The following is a 14,879-nucleotide window of genomic DNA, read 5'->3' as shown; positions in this document are numbered from 1 at the left end:
GGGTGATACTTGGCACAGACAATATGAAAGCATGCAACCATTCTGCCTTAGATCAACATTTCTGGTCGTTGTTGGTGTAACAGAGGTATCTTTTTGGCATACTATGTTTTGGCAAATGACGAGTTCACTGCACTCAAATTGGCTTAACTTATCAGCAGATTTCAATCCCGTAGAGCAGCTCTGGGATGTGGTGAAACGGGAGATTCATCACATAGATTTGTAGCTGAAAAATCTGCAGCCATCAGGCCGGTATGGACCAAAATCTTTGGGGAATGTTTCCAGCGTAAGGGGTCCAACTCAGTGCTGACGAGATATACGTAATAAAGTGTCTCATGAGTGCATGTACAAAAAGCAGATGACATGTTTGTATAGAATATGATAAATGTTTAAATGTGTAGTAGAGGTTCTAGCTTTCCTCACACCAAGAGCCTTTCATAATTTGTGAGTTTACTAATGTGAGTTGTAATCAAAATGTTCAAGATATCCTCCTTTCAAATTCAGCAACATCAAGATTTTCAGTGTTTCTAAAGTTAGTCTGAGGAAAAACTGCTGTATTACATTTATGTGATTGTACATTTTAGAAGAATCAGTGATATTCTGAAGATTTTAATATTTAAACACAAATAAAACAAAAGAAAATCAAATAAAAAACGGCAATAATTGGTGCTACTTAACTAAAAACATATACAGTGCGTCTTGGATACATTTCAGTTTATGGTAGCCGATAGCCAAACCTATAAACATCAACAGCCAAAATATTAGGAACATCTCTTGGTGTACTAACTGCTCAGCAGCGGCATAAAGCTGAACACTGCAAACACATTACTAACCAGTGTGATTTATTGCAAATTGTTTAAACAATTTACAGAACTAAAGATTCTTTAGAAAGTACACCGACTCAGTTAAAAAGAAAAATTACGTTGCTCCCTCTGATGTCATCTGGCAGTTTTTGTGCATTTCACCACCTGACTTCCTTTTTCATGCTCTGCATTCAAGCAGGCAGCATCGGCTTATTGCCATATATTAATCTAAGAGAGCTTCTGCAACAAACCTGATACTGTATTTTGCCCCAAAAAATCCCATTTGTTACACAGGTTTGAAAAGAACTCTTATTGTGTTTAATCTTCAATATTGATTGGGGACAGGTCCGGCAGCACAGCAGATTTTCTCTGTGGCTTTTTTGCTGCAGAGTCCTCGTCTAAATCTTTATCTTCCTCCTCTTCACAGTCATCAAAGTCATCTTCATCATCATCATAATCATCATCACTGTCCAAACCATCCATGTCTGTCTTCCTTCGTCGACATCCTTTCTTTCTCTGTTCATCAACTTCTTGCTCGTTTTGCTCCAGATGTGAGTTCACCCTACACGGTGAAGAAAAAAGATATAAGAACTGTTATTTAACTTTGCACCAACAATCCAAATCTTTCAGTATTGCGTTGTCACAAAGCCAGTAACTCAAAAAGCTACAGGAAATTACCTTTCCTTAATTAACACTTAGTGGAAGCATTTAGATGCCAAAAGCAATGCTTAAAAATATGAGAAGCCCATGAAATGATGTTCAGGGTCAAGTATTGGCTACAATGTCTCTTATTCTCCACAAGGTGGCAGACTTACAGTAGTTACAGTATTATGTGTATGTGTTTGTCAGTGATAAAAGATGAAAATACATTTGCTTAAATCACTTCGGTGTTATCCCGTCTCTTTAGGGATCTAACACATGTAGAAACTCCTGTAATTCATGTTCGTTTTAAAAACTTGTTGCCAGTGTGAAAGGAAAAAAAATTAACTGGTGTCATCAAATTTGATTTTCTCAGAACATTGAAAATTGAAAGCTCTTCTTTGGATGTCAGCTGTGGGACAAGATGATCCCACACAGCTTGATTGATGATTTGAACCAAAAACTGGTTTCATCACTCCATCAGACCCGTTGCCACTGATTTTCAGTCCAGTTTTTGTGTAATGTGGCGTACCTCAGCCTTTCCTTATTCCTTAAGAATGGCTTTTTGACAACCACCCTTCCACTGAGAGCATTTGTAATGACGCCTCAGTGAACACAACAGATGCATCTCACAGGTCCTGTGTCAGATCTTTGCTGAATTTTTTTCCCCATTTCTTAAGAACATCATTTTTAGATACTGTTCATCTGCTGTAGATATTTTTTTGTTTTTAGGCCTGGCACTTCTTCTTTTGTTTAATTTCGTCAAATTTCTTAAAGACATACTGCACACCATATGCAAGATTTCTTGGGTTTTTTTCTTTTGGCTGTCAGTTTTCTCTTTGGCACTTTCAAAGCTTCAGCTAAGGAAATGGGAACAAAACGCCTAAACATACAATTTGTTGTTTGTTGAATATCTGTTAAATGGAGATGTGACACTGGTTTATTCCTTTGGGTTAGCAGTGTTTTTTTGTTTTTTGTTTTTTGTTTGGGGGGGGGGGGGTGGTTAAGCTTGAATGATTCATAGGTCAGTATTAAGTGGCTTAACAAAGAAAAAATCCTAAAAAAAATGCTCAGGTACAAGGACTGGACTGGAAATGAGTGGACAAAGCAGCCAATGTTCAAAGAAAAACTATGAAAGACTTTCTGAAAGCCTGAGGAACTATTGCTCAAGACCTTTTTTAAACAGCTTTTGAGCGGAGGACAAAGCTCTGGCACCTTGGAAGCAAAATGTGAAGAAATGATGGGTGAGTTCGTACTTTGTACATTAATGTATATAAGGACAAAACACACGCAAACTTATCCTCTTACGGAATAACAATCTCCTCCTTCTTCCCACACTTGCAGCAGATCTCTTGCTGAAGAGAGCAGGGCTTACAAATGATGTGATACGCATCTTTTATTGTCTTTTGGGAGCACTTGACACTGCAAAAAAACCCCAAAAAACAATCAGTTATTAAGACCAATGTATTTAACTTGCCACTTAAAACAATATATCCATGTGTTGGGAAAATTCTTCTAAGCAGTGGAGATAAAATATTTAGTGGCTAATTTTCAAAGTCTGCCACTATGAAAAAATAAGATGGCTAAAATCATGCACGATATGAAATAAGCAAAGAATGTTTGTGGTGTAGTTTCATTTTTTGCACAGGTAAAAAAAAGAAGCTGATAAACTGAAATAAACTCTTCAATTCACCGACTGCTTTGTTGTTACTTGATGTGCATTTTCATGAGCAGCTGTAAGAATTTGCCCCTAGCCCTGCGTACTGAAATCAAAGTCTGCAACACTTATGTATACTTACCATTTTCTAGGCTGTGTTAGTGGCTTTTTTTTATTGTACTTAACTTTCCACTCAAGAACACCTTTACAGCGTTGACAAAGCCCATCATGGATCTTTGAATTTGCCTTCTACAATTGAGATTAGAGAAGCAAAGACAATAGAGATGTTCAAATATTATGTGTGTTTAACAAAGCAAGAGCTATAAATAAGTTTTCACAGGTAATGATTTATCACTGGCAGAAATGACAGGAAGAAAAAAGTACAAACTCCCTACAGTCTCAGCCTTTCTCAAATAAATGAATATTGTGAATAAGTTTAACTTTCCTTAATTAACACTTATTGGAAGCATTAATTAAGCAATAAGACCACTCTGTCTCAAATCACCATTCTGTTTGAAGATTTACCTACAAATTTTGTTGTGCATAGTTAGTTTATATAATCGTTTCTGTACAAGTATAGCTACACACACATACACAACTTTATTATTTTATCTTTTTTGCACTATGGTAAAATGACGTGACACACGAGTATCTCAAAAACTATTAAAGATAAAAGTCAGAAACTTTCACTAGCCTTTCTTACTTTCTTACCATGTATCAGAATGTATTGACTAGTTATAACATAGAAAAACTAAGAATAATAAAATAAAATAATAAATTCAAGACTCATTCAAGAACGCTAATAAAAACTTCACATTGAAGTCTTCAGACTATTCAGGTAATTTCTGAACATTTATTAGATATAATTGTGTTTCACAATAATGCAAAATTAAACACACAGAATACTTTTCAAAATTAAATTCATGGTAGGACACCTCAAGTTTTCAAATATCTTGAAAAGTATTTGATACACGAAGAAAAAAAATTCACAGCCCACACACGTCCAAACTTTGGACCATAAAACCTTTAGAAAAATCTGAAATGGGCTAGCCGAAAATATTCTGAAGATTGATAAAATGGCCCAAATGCAAAATGCAATACAAGGCTAAATAACTTAGCTCAGCAAAGTTGACACACCTTCACTTGTGTAGTCGCCCCGTACTTGTCGTTTTTAAACGCAGTTGTGTTTTGATGCTTCTGGCCCCGCGATCGAGATGTATTACCTCTCTGAGAACTCATGTTATTAAACCTTTTTAGCCACACACGTTACACAGATACACAAACTAAGCACCATGCCGCCGAGCAAGAGCACTAACCCGGAAGAAGTAAGAACGCGTCATGAAACGTCATTGAGAACTACGTAAAAAAGGAAAGAAAAATGTGTTATTTTAATAAACAGTATATTTCATGTATGTATTTATTTTTTTAAAGTCAGAATTTCTTTTTACATTTACAAACACACTTAATAAATTATAGCTTGTCAATGACATCACCGACTAGAACTAGAAACACCTTTGTGGACGCTGATTGGACGATGCCTTCCAATAGTAATTTCTGATTGGTTGTCAATCCTAAAAAACTTAAATCCTCAGACTGCGGCGTCTAGAAGGACCGCCCATAAACATCAAAGTCATTGGGGGAGTCGTTTTGTCGACCTCTTTTCCCATTGGTCCACAGAGCTGTCAATGAACGCCTCTTTTTCCTCAAGCCAAGATAACAAGCAGGGCCGGGCGATATTCACAAAGAAAGCAGTGATGTTTCGGTGGCAGGTGATACAGCTGTGAATTGTTTGGTAAGCTGCACGGACACGTCTGCTAGATTTGAGTGAATTTTAAACTGTTATCTTTCCTATCAGCTTTACTGCTGTGCTTTAGAAACTTGAACGTTTCGAATGAGTCGATGTCGTTATCGTCCAGGACCGTATGTTGAGAAAACCGAAAGGAGGGAAAATAAAGGAAACGACAGTTCAGAAGACTGTGTGGTCCGGAGAACGAAGCTGCCAGCTAATACTAATTAAAGAAGGATAATACACACTCAAACTGACATCGCTAACCGAGGATAATCTGGCCAAGGATAACCTCGACAAGCTCTAGGTGTCGAGAAGATAAGTTAGTTGGCTTGGTGCGATGATATCTCAAGACTGCGGTGACGTCTACCCAGTACTATCACCTTTAAACACAGAAAGAAAACCAAAACAAACCCCCAGCCGCCGTCCAGGTAAGCTTTCTTTGGAATATATGTACACTTGGTACACCATACTTTGCAGCTAATTGTAGCTGCTAGAAACGAAACCCTCGCAAATAGCCTGGTGTAACTGTAATCTCTGTGAACACATTGCTACATCCACCACCATTTTACAGTAAATCGCCGCGGGGCTCCGTTTAGCCTCTGCTTGGAATGGACTTTGTGGTAAGAATGTAGGAAGCAAATAGGCTCCATTGTCGTCCCCATCCTCAGTCATTCCTGACACAGCCGTTTATTTACCCACGTATCATACAGACAGTTCAGCTGAGTTAAAAATCAGCAGCGTGTGAGTAAGATTAATCAAGTAATTTCCAGCAGCTGTTTAGCGTCGTTTCTTTAGACTGATCTAAGCAAATCAGTTGCAAGATTTATGAATATATCAGACAGAAATGTCCATCTATGAAGCTGCTAAGTGCTGTGGTTGGTCAGAGGAGCTATCGCCAAAGGAAAGAGGAAAGGTAATCCATATAACACATTGTCATAATCTGATATTAGTGAGCATTTTTCCCCCTGCTTGGTTAAAGAGTCACATTACAAAGCAGCATGACTGGCTAAGATAACTTGGAGATTTGCCTCCAGCTGCCATATGTTTTACCAAAAAGGAGCTGTGCTGACATCACTGCTGCAGTTTCATAGTAGCCAGAATATCTTAAGAGGTAACCTAAGGTAGGGGTCCAGGTGCAGGGAGAGACAAAAAAGCCTTTCAAGTTAATTCTCTGAGTGACTGTGAAGCCTCAGGGTAGACATGGAGAGAAAAATCACTCGGCTAGGGTCATCTCCCTTTAAAATCCTGTCTCGAGAGAGCTCTGCATTTTAGAGAGAGAGAGAGATTGTTTAGTGTAATAATAAAAAATAAAATTTTAAAAATGACAGCAGCCTGGCTCAAGCCCCTCGTCCAAGAAATCCCCTGCTTTGCTTAACAGATATAGTTGTATATGTAGAAAAACCTAATTTCGAAACTCTGGCAGAGATCTGCTTTTGTAGCATCTTTCTTGTGGGATGCATTGGCATATCGGTGTGTTTTCTTCCTCACTATGGGATATTTCTATTTTAATCCTTTTGGTTCTCTCTGTTGCAGCACTTTGAGGATGAACCACTTATCGCTCAGTGAGCTATGTTGCCTGTTCTGCTGTCCACCGTGCCCCAGCAAGATCGCCTCAAAGCTGGCCTTTCTACCCCCTGAGCCGACCTACAGCCTCATGTGTGATGACAGTGGCAGCCGATGGACGCTGCACCTCTCCGAGCGTGCTGACTGGCAGTACTCGGCCCGTGAGAAGGAGGCCATCGAGTGTTTCATGACACGCACCTCAAGAGGGAGCCGCATTGCCTGCATGTTTGTCCGCTGCTCACCCAGCGCCCGGTATACTCTGTTGTTCTCCCACGGTAATGCAGTGGACTTGGGCCAGATGAGCAGCTTCTACATTGGCCTCGGTTCACGGATCAACTGCAACGTTTTTTCCTACGACTACTCTGGTTATGGGGCCAGCTCTGGGAAGCCTTCGGAGAAGAACCTGTACGCTGATGTAGATGCTGCCTGGCAGGCGCTCCGATCACGGTAATGAAGCGTTATAATGGATGGATAAGTAATATAAAATGACGTGATATTAAAACAACTGAGCAGTATGCAGAATCCTGTAAGAGACTTATTTGTGAATGCACAAGACTCCTGCAGTCACTCAAAACCTGTTTATTAGGATGTGATAGGATGTGATGGCATGGAGAAATGAACCTAAATGGCCGTTTAGATGACTCATGACAAACAAGGAGTTAAACCCGATGAACTTTAGGGAAAAAAAGTAAAGTTCCCACAGTACTTGAAATGATTGTTTTGTTTTGTTTTTTGTTTTGTTTTTTAATTAGAGTATCTGAAGGGGAAAGTGAAGTGACATAACACAAAAAACTGTAAGGAACATGGTTATAAAAATAAAATCCCCTACAGTGTGTGTGTGGTGGTAGTATTTAAAGCCTTATTAGTCATATTAATAGCAGGTCCCTGTTTTATGTCTTGGTTGGCAGCTTTGTACTGCTAACAGGAATATTATGAATAACAACAGTGTCAACCTGTGTTTCTGGCATGCTGTAGAAATATGGGGGTATTTTAGAAAGTGTTAAATGATGAGGATTAGTGAAGGAAATGATGATTTGGATGGAAAAGGGCAAAAATGAGAAATTGGGGGCGGAGGGATGACTACTTAACAGAACTTCACAAAATCATGAGGGAAGATGATGAGGAATGGCTTAGTGGGGATGACATGATGTTCTTGTAGGCGAAGAAACGTGGGTTCTGTGATTACGCTGCGCCCCCTCCTCCAATAATATGTAGGTGTGAGCGGTTGCTCTGCTACATGTTTGTACAGGTGACTAATTATTGGCTGATTGGAAACTGGTATTTATTTTTTCCCAGTTGATGATAACCTACTTGTTCAGGACTTTCTGTTATCTTATTGTGGTTTCAAAGTGCACACGACCCAGCAGGAATTCAGTTTGCAGTTGAAGTCTTGTTCTATTACACTTCGATAGTTATTTTTAAAGAATCAAACTTCTTAGTAATTGGTTTATGAAAGACTCTGTATAAAGAACTCGTTCTCTGCATCACTTGTATCTGGTCCTCATGCTCATGAATAGTTTGTTACTGCAGGTGTGAACTCTTGTTCAGCTTCAGTTCCTTCTCCCAGATAAGGTCGTCTTGCATGTAAGCAGTGCTTATCAGTTTGTCTAACGCTGTGGCCTTCACTTCCTTCCTTTTGTGTTTAAGGACGTCTGCTTATTGTCTCCGACCATCTCGTCATCTCCTTCTTTTGTCCTTTGTGTCACCACATTGTGCTTAAAGTCTGTAGGTTTGCCATTAGAGTGCCTGTACTGAAAACCCACAAACAAAACATAAGTAGAACTGAAACGTAAACAGAATTCATCAGTCGCTTTTCAGATTATTGAATCAAAGCCCAAAATACTTGTTAGTTCCCGCTCCTAAGATATTTTGGGGGAAGTGGATGAAGGTAGATCTTTGATCTGGGGAATCTGTGGTAGACCTATTTCACTGTGTTCCTGATATTTTACACAACAGCTAGCTGGAACGTATTGGGGTGGGGGGGTGGGGAATGAATTAAAAATGAAAATAATTTTTAGTTGAAGCTCTACCTATACATGCAGGGTAGAAGCAAGAAAGCAAACATCAACCTGCTGCGATGAAACAGGATGTGGAGGGTGTGTGTGTGTGAGTACTATGTCCATTATATCTGTGAGTTCTTGTTTTGGGAGAAGGGAAAGATAAAATTTCATCCAGTAAGACTGCTTGTCTGTATGTTTCCTGCTGGAAGACAAATTACTAAGAGAGCAGATGGGGAGACTTCAGAAGTGCTAAAAATGCTGGAAGAGAGGAGACAAAATGATCGAGATCAGCCTTTGGGGGGGAAAAAAAAAAAAAGCTGTTCTTTAAGTGTGGAGTGTTCCTCCTGTGTTATTGCTAGTGTGGGAGTATGTTCTTTCTGTACTAAATGAAGGTTTTGGCACTGCAGAGCTTTAAAGTGCTGATAACACTGCTAAGAGCCACTGACAACAAATCTTACAGTTTATTAGCTGCTGACTTTTGATGTGAACCTCCCCAAGCACTTTCACAGAATCTAATGAATGGGCTTCTGTAAATAAGGACCTCTTATATAAGGAAGCTACAGAGTTTAACTAGAAAATTGACGGTAAGGCTTTTGCATTTAAGAAGCAAGCCACTGCTGTAAAAATGAAAAAGAACCTGCTTTTCTGGTGGTTAAAAGTCACATGTCTGTAGGTATAGGCTTGATTGTTTTCTTTTCTCATCCCCCGTTTGAAACCACACTCCTGGAATGACCTGATTGCTTGTCCCTGCTTTTTTTTTTTTTCTTTTCTTCTTTTAAACATCACTAACGACTTCTCCAAATCAAAATAACCAATATAGTTTACACTGGTAAAACTGCTTGGACTGTAGCTATAATATGCAAAGGCAACATGTTGTCATTAGCTGATTGACTTAAAAGCTAACACTACTCACTCAGCTCCATATTTAACACCTTCAGGCCACTTTAACCTTTTTACACTGCTTGCTACCATCAGGTACGATCACTGAAGCAGGGCATCAAATACAGGTTCTCATGGTTTTGTAGGTTTATTTGGAAGAAATGTCTTTGAGATAAGATGAGCCTTTTAGGAACAAGAATTTGTTTTTTCTTTTCCTGAAGGCCTAACCTTGGGGCTTGACTGCATATCTCGTGCTTTGTAGTCACATGGTTAGCAGTCCCACAGCAGAATTAAACTACGTGACCCATGGGTCTTGCAACAAAGACGAGTTGAACGAGGTTAGATGACTTGTTTTTTTTGTTTTGTTTTGTTTTTTCAGTCCTGTGCTTCATATCAGTGTTTTATTACAGATGCACACATTTGTAATCTGTCCGTCCTAGTAATGGGCAGGTGCTGAGTGTCTGAGAAAGCTTTCTGTACCCGAATGGTCAGCATTTAAGAAAAGGTCATGAGACATCAAGGCATTTTAGAGCTTTAGAATTTAGCTTTTCAATGTGATTCTTAGAAAATCCACTCTCTGCGTACAAGGCAAAACAGATGCAGGACATTAAGTTGTAGTGGTTTTTTTTTTTGTTTGTTTTTTTTTTTTTCTCTTCGGTCTAAAGGCCAGTGTAGACACTAGTTGTATTTGTGTCTGTGTGTGTATAGCTACTTTCAGCTGCTTCCTTGTCACATGGGTTCACTGGAGCAGGTAGCATTTAATCTGTATCTTGATAATAACATCAGATGTACCTAGTGTCAAAGTGCATTACCTCAATATCTGATCTCAGTTCTCATTAGTTGGGCAAAGTTGGCTGACTTGTCGACATGGTGTGTCCCACGTCACATGAAGCAACGCTTCTGATTAAGCTTTCATTCTTTCCATTGTTACTCTAACATCACTGCACCTACATGTAGGTCTCTCAAGTTTTCTTGGTTAGCAGAAAGAGTTGGCGTTGGATGACGTTTCACCTTGTGGTAGTAGGAATGTGGTCATGCCAGGGTTTTTCCTTGCTTTGCACATGCCTTTGGGGGGTGACCATACGCTAAAGCACACATCTCCTGCGTACATTAAAAGCAACCTAACATTATTTCACAGAAATCAATGTTTTTTATTTTAAGAGGGTTGGGTTTTTTTTTGTTTTTTGTTTTTTTTAAACAAATGTCTTATTTTTGCTTGAGGATGTAAAACAAAACAAAAAAACCCCCAAAACCCTCAAACAAACATTGTGATGAAATGCTAATGATTTGATTTTATTAATTTTTTTTCCCCAGCTGGTTACAACCCCACTCCTGACTGAAATCAGATTTGGAGCAAACCTGACCACTTACTGTGCTGTCTAGCTGATTGCATCACATTCTGTGTTCACAAATCAGCCTTAAAATTTACAACATTACACACACAAGGCTTTTTTTTTTCTTTTCTTTTTTTGCTAAAGCAAATGATGTGCGTCCATTTGAAATTTGTGGTTCCCTTGATCGCTCCTTAGCTCTGCTCATTTTCCTGTTACGTTTTATATACACATTATGTAAATATTCCCACTATCAGAAATCTAACATCAACACTCTTCCTTTGTTCTGGATGGTAGTATTTGGCTAATGTCAACAAAACCCTTTTGCTATCTTGTACCATATCAGTTCAGGACTCAGTTCTGCTTTTAGGCCAGTGCTGCAGTACATCAGATTCAATTCTAAGTAACTCGACTTCATATTAATGCTGCGTTGGGCTTTTTTTTTCACAGAAAGATAAAATGACTGACTTTTATGATTTTAGTTTTTAATCAACACTTAGGATTACTTGCTTGGTTATCACTGAATTATATTTTGCTAGTTTAACACTCCCTACAGACTTAATTTTGGAAACAAAATTAAGTCTGTAGGGAGTCTTTTACAGTTTTATCAATATTTTAGTCTTTGCATGCAGAATCTTCAGATTGGTTTAAATAAGGTTTCTAGTATATTGGTCTTTCTCTCAGCTGTCTCTGCCTGATCTTGAGGGCTGTGCCAGATTTATAATTGACTGAGTATGTGATGGAGAGTACAATTCAGCCTTTTGACCTCGCTGAACATGAATCGACTAGATGGCATTATCACATCAAAAGGCCTCTCTGCATGGCTTCACATTAGTCGGTTGCCTACATACCTCGTGCTTGTATCTCATGTTAGATCAGGCTTCCAGCTTTTAAGAAGAAATGAGCTCTCAACTCTAGCGGTCTGCGTTTCTTTTCTGACTGAATTTTGAACACTGTAACCTGACACTTTCTCTCTTTTTTTTTTTTTCTTTTTTTTTGGCTGAATCATACAGTGAAAAAACATTGAAGGATGCAGAAATGTGCAAATTCACCTCCTCTTGAGTATTCACTTACTCGTGTGGGTTTCACTTTACTGTGTTACTCTGTACTGACAGAGGCCAGCCACCTGTCATTTTGCTGACTGTGTAAGCACAACTACACAGCCTTTGCCACCAAAACACTCCCATGCCTCACTGGATACGGCACGCCTTTCACCTGAGCTGGGAGTGGGTGAGATAATGTGAGTCAGCAGGGTTCTACACGTACATCCTCCAGTATCACACTAGGAGTGTGCTTAATGGATGAATGAAAAAGATTCTTTTAGAAGCGATGAAACTATATGTTGTGAAATCAAGTGCCGAAAGAGGGCGAGTAGTTGATGAAGGCCTCTGGTCCAATTCCTTGCTGTATTTGTGTGTTTAAACATGAAGTGGCACTGTATTGTTTTCTTTTGCCTTGGAGGTGAAGGCATGCCAGCAGTCAATCCTACTAGTTTAATATTGAGTGGTAGCCTAGCAACCAATGCCTGAGCTTTCAGACTAAGGTGTTTCCACACTGTGGCCAATAAAAACAAACAGGAAACTCACTTCCTCATCAATAATCTTATTGATCCAGGTCGCAAGCACTATCCATCTTCTTGGAAATGAATGGAGGGGAGAAATTCCCAAACATCAGCATGCATCAAGACACGAGGAAGGCAGCTCGATGCTCTTTGTTTGCTTTTCTTACCTTTTAAATACCACTAGTTGCCTGGAGACAAGCCGGCTTTATCTATGAAGTAATCTGGGTGGAGTTTGATTTCTCACCTGACTGTTCTCTTCAGCACAGAAACAAACTGTTCTTAATGTCCTCACATACTAATAGATTTAATTCACTTTCACTGACTTCAGTCCACATCACCCCTATGTACTTGTACACAAAGTGTAATAATGGATCATTGAGCATTTCAGTGAAGAATTCCCCTGCTGTAGTGCAGATGGTACTCTAATCTTTTTTTTTAAATTTTTTTTTTTTTAATTTTTTAATTTTTATTTTTTTTAAATTGCTGTACATATGCGCAGGACTTCCTGAGCATATGTTTGTGATGGTGACGGCTGTGGAAGGAGGATATTTTTGGTCTTCAATGCGCAAGAGGTGGGTGGTCAAGAGGGAGTGAGACACACAATAGGGGAATGAGGGAGGACGTGATGCATAATAGAATGGATTTGTGTCAAGGGACTAAATTGAAGGTTTGAGGGATTGGTGCAACTCGGAACCATGGAGCAAGCCGAAAGGCAGTGGAGTGTGGTGTTGGCTGGGACTTAAGCAACTAAATAAAAAGACTAGGAAACAGTCAATGTGTAGTTATCATCTTAAAGGTTCCTTATCCCGGCCAGTGTTTAACATTGTTGCTTCACAGAAAGATGTTCCTGCTTCCTGGTTTGAGGGCTTTTTGTGCAGAGTTTGCATGTGCTCACCCTGTTTGCATGGGCCCTCCCGAGGTACACTGGCTTTCTTCCAAAGTCCAAAGAGGTATATGCTGGGATAACTGGTGATTATAAATGTTACCATTTGAGTAATTGTGAGCATGAATACTATCTCTGTCTGTGTTGGCTCTGCGGTAGGCTCTTCCAGGGTGTTCCCTGCTCTTTGGCCCATTGATAGCTGTTATAGGATCATTGCGTTCATAAGCCTGTATGCCGGTATTAGGATACATAGCAAGGGTAGCTTTCACATCTGTGAGTGCACCATTAATGCTGAACAGTGTACACAGATTTGTATATACATTTTGCTCTTTAAACCAAAGCAACTGTTCTCCTCAGTTCCCAGATGCCTATAGAGTTGTTCTAAGAGGAGGTGATACTACTACTACTACTACTACTACTACTACTACATTTTATATGTGGAAATCATTCTTGTTTGCTGTCTGATTTCTTTTTGTTGTCAGAGTTGTAGTGACTAATAATTTTTGAGTGGGCTTTGGCTGTAAGCAGGTACACAGTTGGTGTCAAGAGTAAAAGACAAATTGCATTTGCTGTAATTCAGTCTTGAAACCATGGCCATCCCATTTACAGACAGTGACTGAAGGATGGAACAAGAAGTCATGGCCCAGTTATTTGCTGGCTACATCAGAAGCCCAAATTAAATGGCCATTGCCCTTGGAGGTTTCTCAGCAGTCCAGCTGAATGATGGGTTTTCAGATTTTTCTAATTTTATTTATTTTTTACCTGCCTTACAGTTTCTTCCTTCCTCTTGTTTATTTATTTATTTTTTATTTGAAGCTAAAGTAACATGCCATAAATAACAGTTGTTGCCAAAAATTCTCATAATCAGGCAATTGGGTTAATATTTAGCATTATATTAGCTTTTAGCTTCTGAGAAATGGCCTTTCTTCACTAGGGCTACGGGAAGGGGGACGGTAGTTTGATTATAGTGAGTGGGGTTTTTTTTTAATAATCCATTCGTCAAATTTGGGAATTTTCAAACTATGGTTCAGTTTCAGGCAAAGGCGCTGCCACATCAGAAAGGGCGCGATCATTCTTCTACAGTTTTGTACAAAGACTTGACATTTTGTTCTTGTCCTTACAATTCGTCTGTTACCTAAGGAGCTGTATTGTGTTGTATAACCAAGATAGGCTTTCATTCCTCGAATTGTGTACATTGCAGTCAGCTGAAAGTCAAGTTGCTTTTAATACTGTAGCATCAGCCTTTGCTAATGCTTTTCCCATGCAGTGCCAACCTTTTTACCCCTATTTATACTGGGTAAAGACCAGCTGATACCAATAAACAGTTCCTATATTGCTGCTCGTGACTGTGTCCAAGCTAGACTTTGCTGCGCCTGTGTGTACATTTCCATATTTAATACATCACCCTGCACTTAAAGTCTGTTACCTTTAATAGCAGCAACACTACATTATTGCAGGTTGTTCTCTTGCAAAGGGTGTAAGTATGTTAATCCATCACAGCGTTTTAAAGCGCTGCTAGACTTTGGTGTTCGTGTAGTCATCAGTGTATTATAGGAGTGCTGCAGAGCTAAGGCTCTAATGTTAGTGTTCATTTGAAGTCCCTAATTTTAATACCAGAGTAGAGCTTTATTTGTCATGTTGTGACTTTACCGTGCAAAATCCAGCAGTGCAGCGGCAGAGACAGCAGCAATGCAGTGTTTTCAGACTAGTTTTCAGGTTGTCAGCAAGAGTGGGTCACGTTCTCTGTAATCAGCTGTGGAATGCTGCTCCCCCCCCC

At 39.3% G+C, this 14,879-nt stretch overlaps 2 protein-coding genes across 3 annotated transcripts in view; one reads left to right on the top strand and one right to left on the bottom strand.

Moving 5' to 3' along the window:
• Positions 1 to 857: 857 nt before the first annotated feature.
• On the bottom strand, positions 858 to 4,407 carry cunh9orf85 (chromosome unknown C9orf85 homolog). Its single transcript, XM_005729375.1, has 4 exons — positions 4,234 to 4,407; positions 3,239 to 3,345; positions 2,748 to 2,861; positions 858 to 1,362 (listed from the first exon to the last, which is right to left on the bottom strand). The coding sequence occupies exons 1-4, from the start codon at positions 4,333 to 4,335 to the stop codon at positions 1,119 to 1,121; spliced, it is 567 nt and encodes a 188-aa protein (XP_005729432.1). The 5' UTR covers positions 4,336 to 4,407; the 3' UTR covers positions 858 to 1,118.
• Positions 4,408 to 4,770: 363 nt separating this feature from the next.
• Positions 4,771 to 14,879, top strand: part of abhd17b (abhydrolase domain containing 17B, depalmitoylase) — a 14,301-nt gene continuing 4,192 nt past the window's right edge. Inside the window, exons 1-3 of one of the 2 annotated variants that reach the window (XM_005729372.2) lie at positions 4,771 to 4,888; positions 5,013 to 5,313; positions 6,419 to 6,895. In XM_005729372.2, coding sequence (XP_005729429.1) covers positions 6,429 to 6,895 — 467 coding nt within the window. In that variant the 5' untranslated portion in view covers positions 4,771 to 4,888; positions 5,013 to 5,313; positions 6,419 to 6,428. The remainder of the gene's footprint in view (positions 4,889 to 5,012; positions 5,314 to 6,418; positions 6,896 to 14,879) is intronic. The other variant, XM_005729374.2, reaches the window with a different exon arrangement.

This window comes from Pundamilia nyererei, unplaced genomic scaffold (assembly GCF_000239375.1).
Source record: "Pundamilia nyererei isolate P.nyererei 1_Seehausen unplaced genomic scaffold, PunNye1.0 scaffold00033, whole genome shotgun sequence".
NCBI classification, from domain to species: Eukaryota; Metazoa; Chordata; class Actinopteri; order Cichliformes; family Cichlidae; genus Pundamilia; species Pundamilia nyererei.
Note: the sequence above shows the minus strand (reverse complement) of the source record. Positions and strands in the feature narration are given on the sequence as shown.

Coding starts and splice junctions, on each gene's coding strand:
- cunh9orf85 (XM_005729375.1), bottom strand. CDS start 4,335: ATGAGTTCTCAGAGAGGTAATACATCTCGATCGCGGGGCCAGAAGCAT. Junction 3,346..4,233: donor GGGCGACTACACAAGTGAAG/GTGTGTCAACTT, acceptor TCTCAATTGTAG/AAGGCAAATTCAAAGATCCA. Junction 2,862..3,238: donor CTAACACAGCCTAGAAAATG/GTAAGTATACAT, acceptor GTTTTTTTGCAG/TGTCAAGTGCTCCCAAAAGA.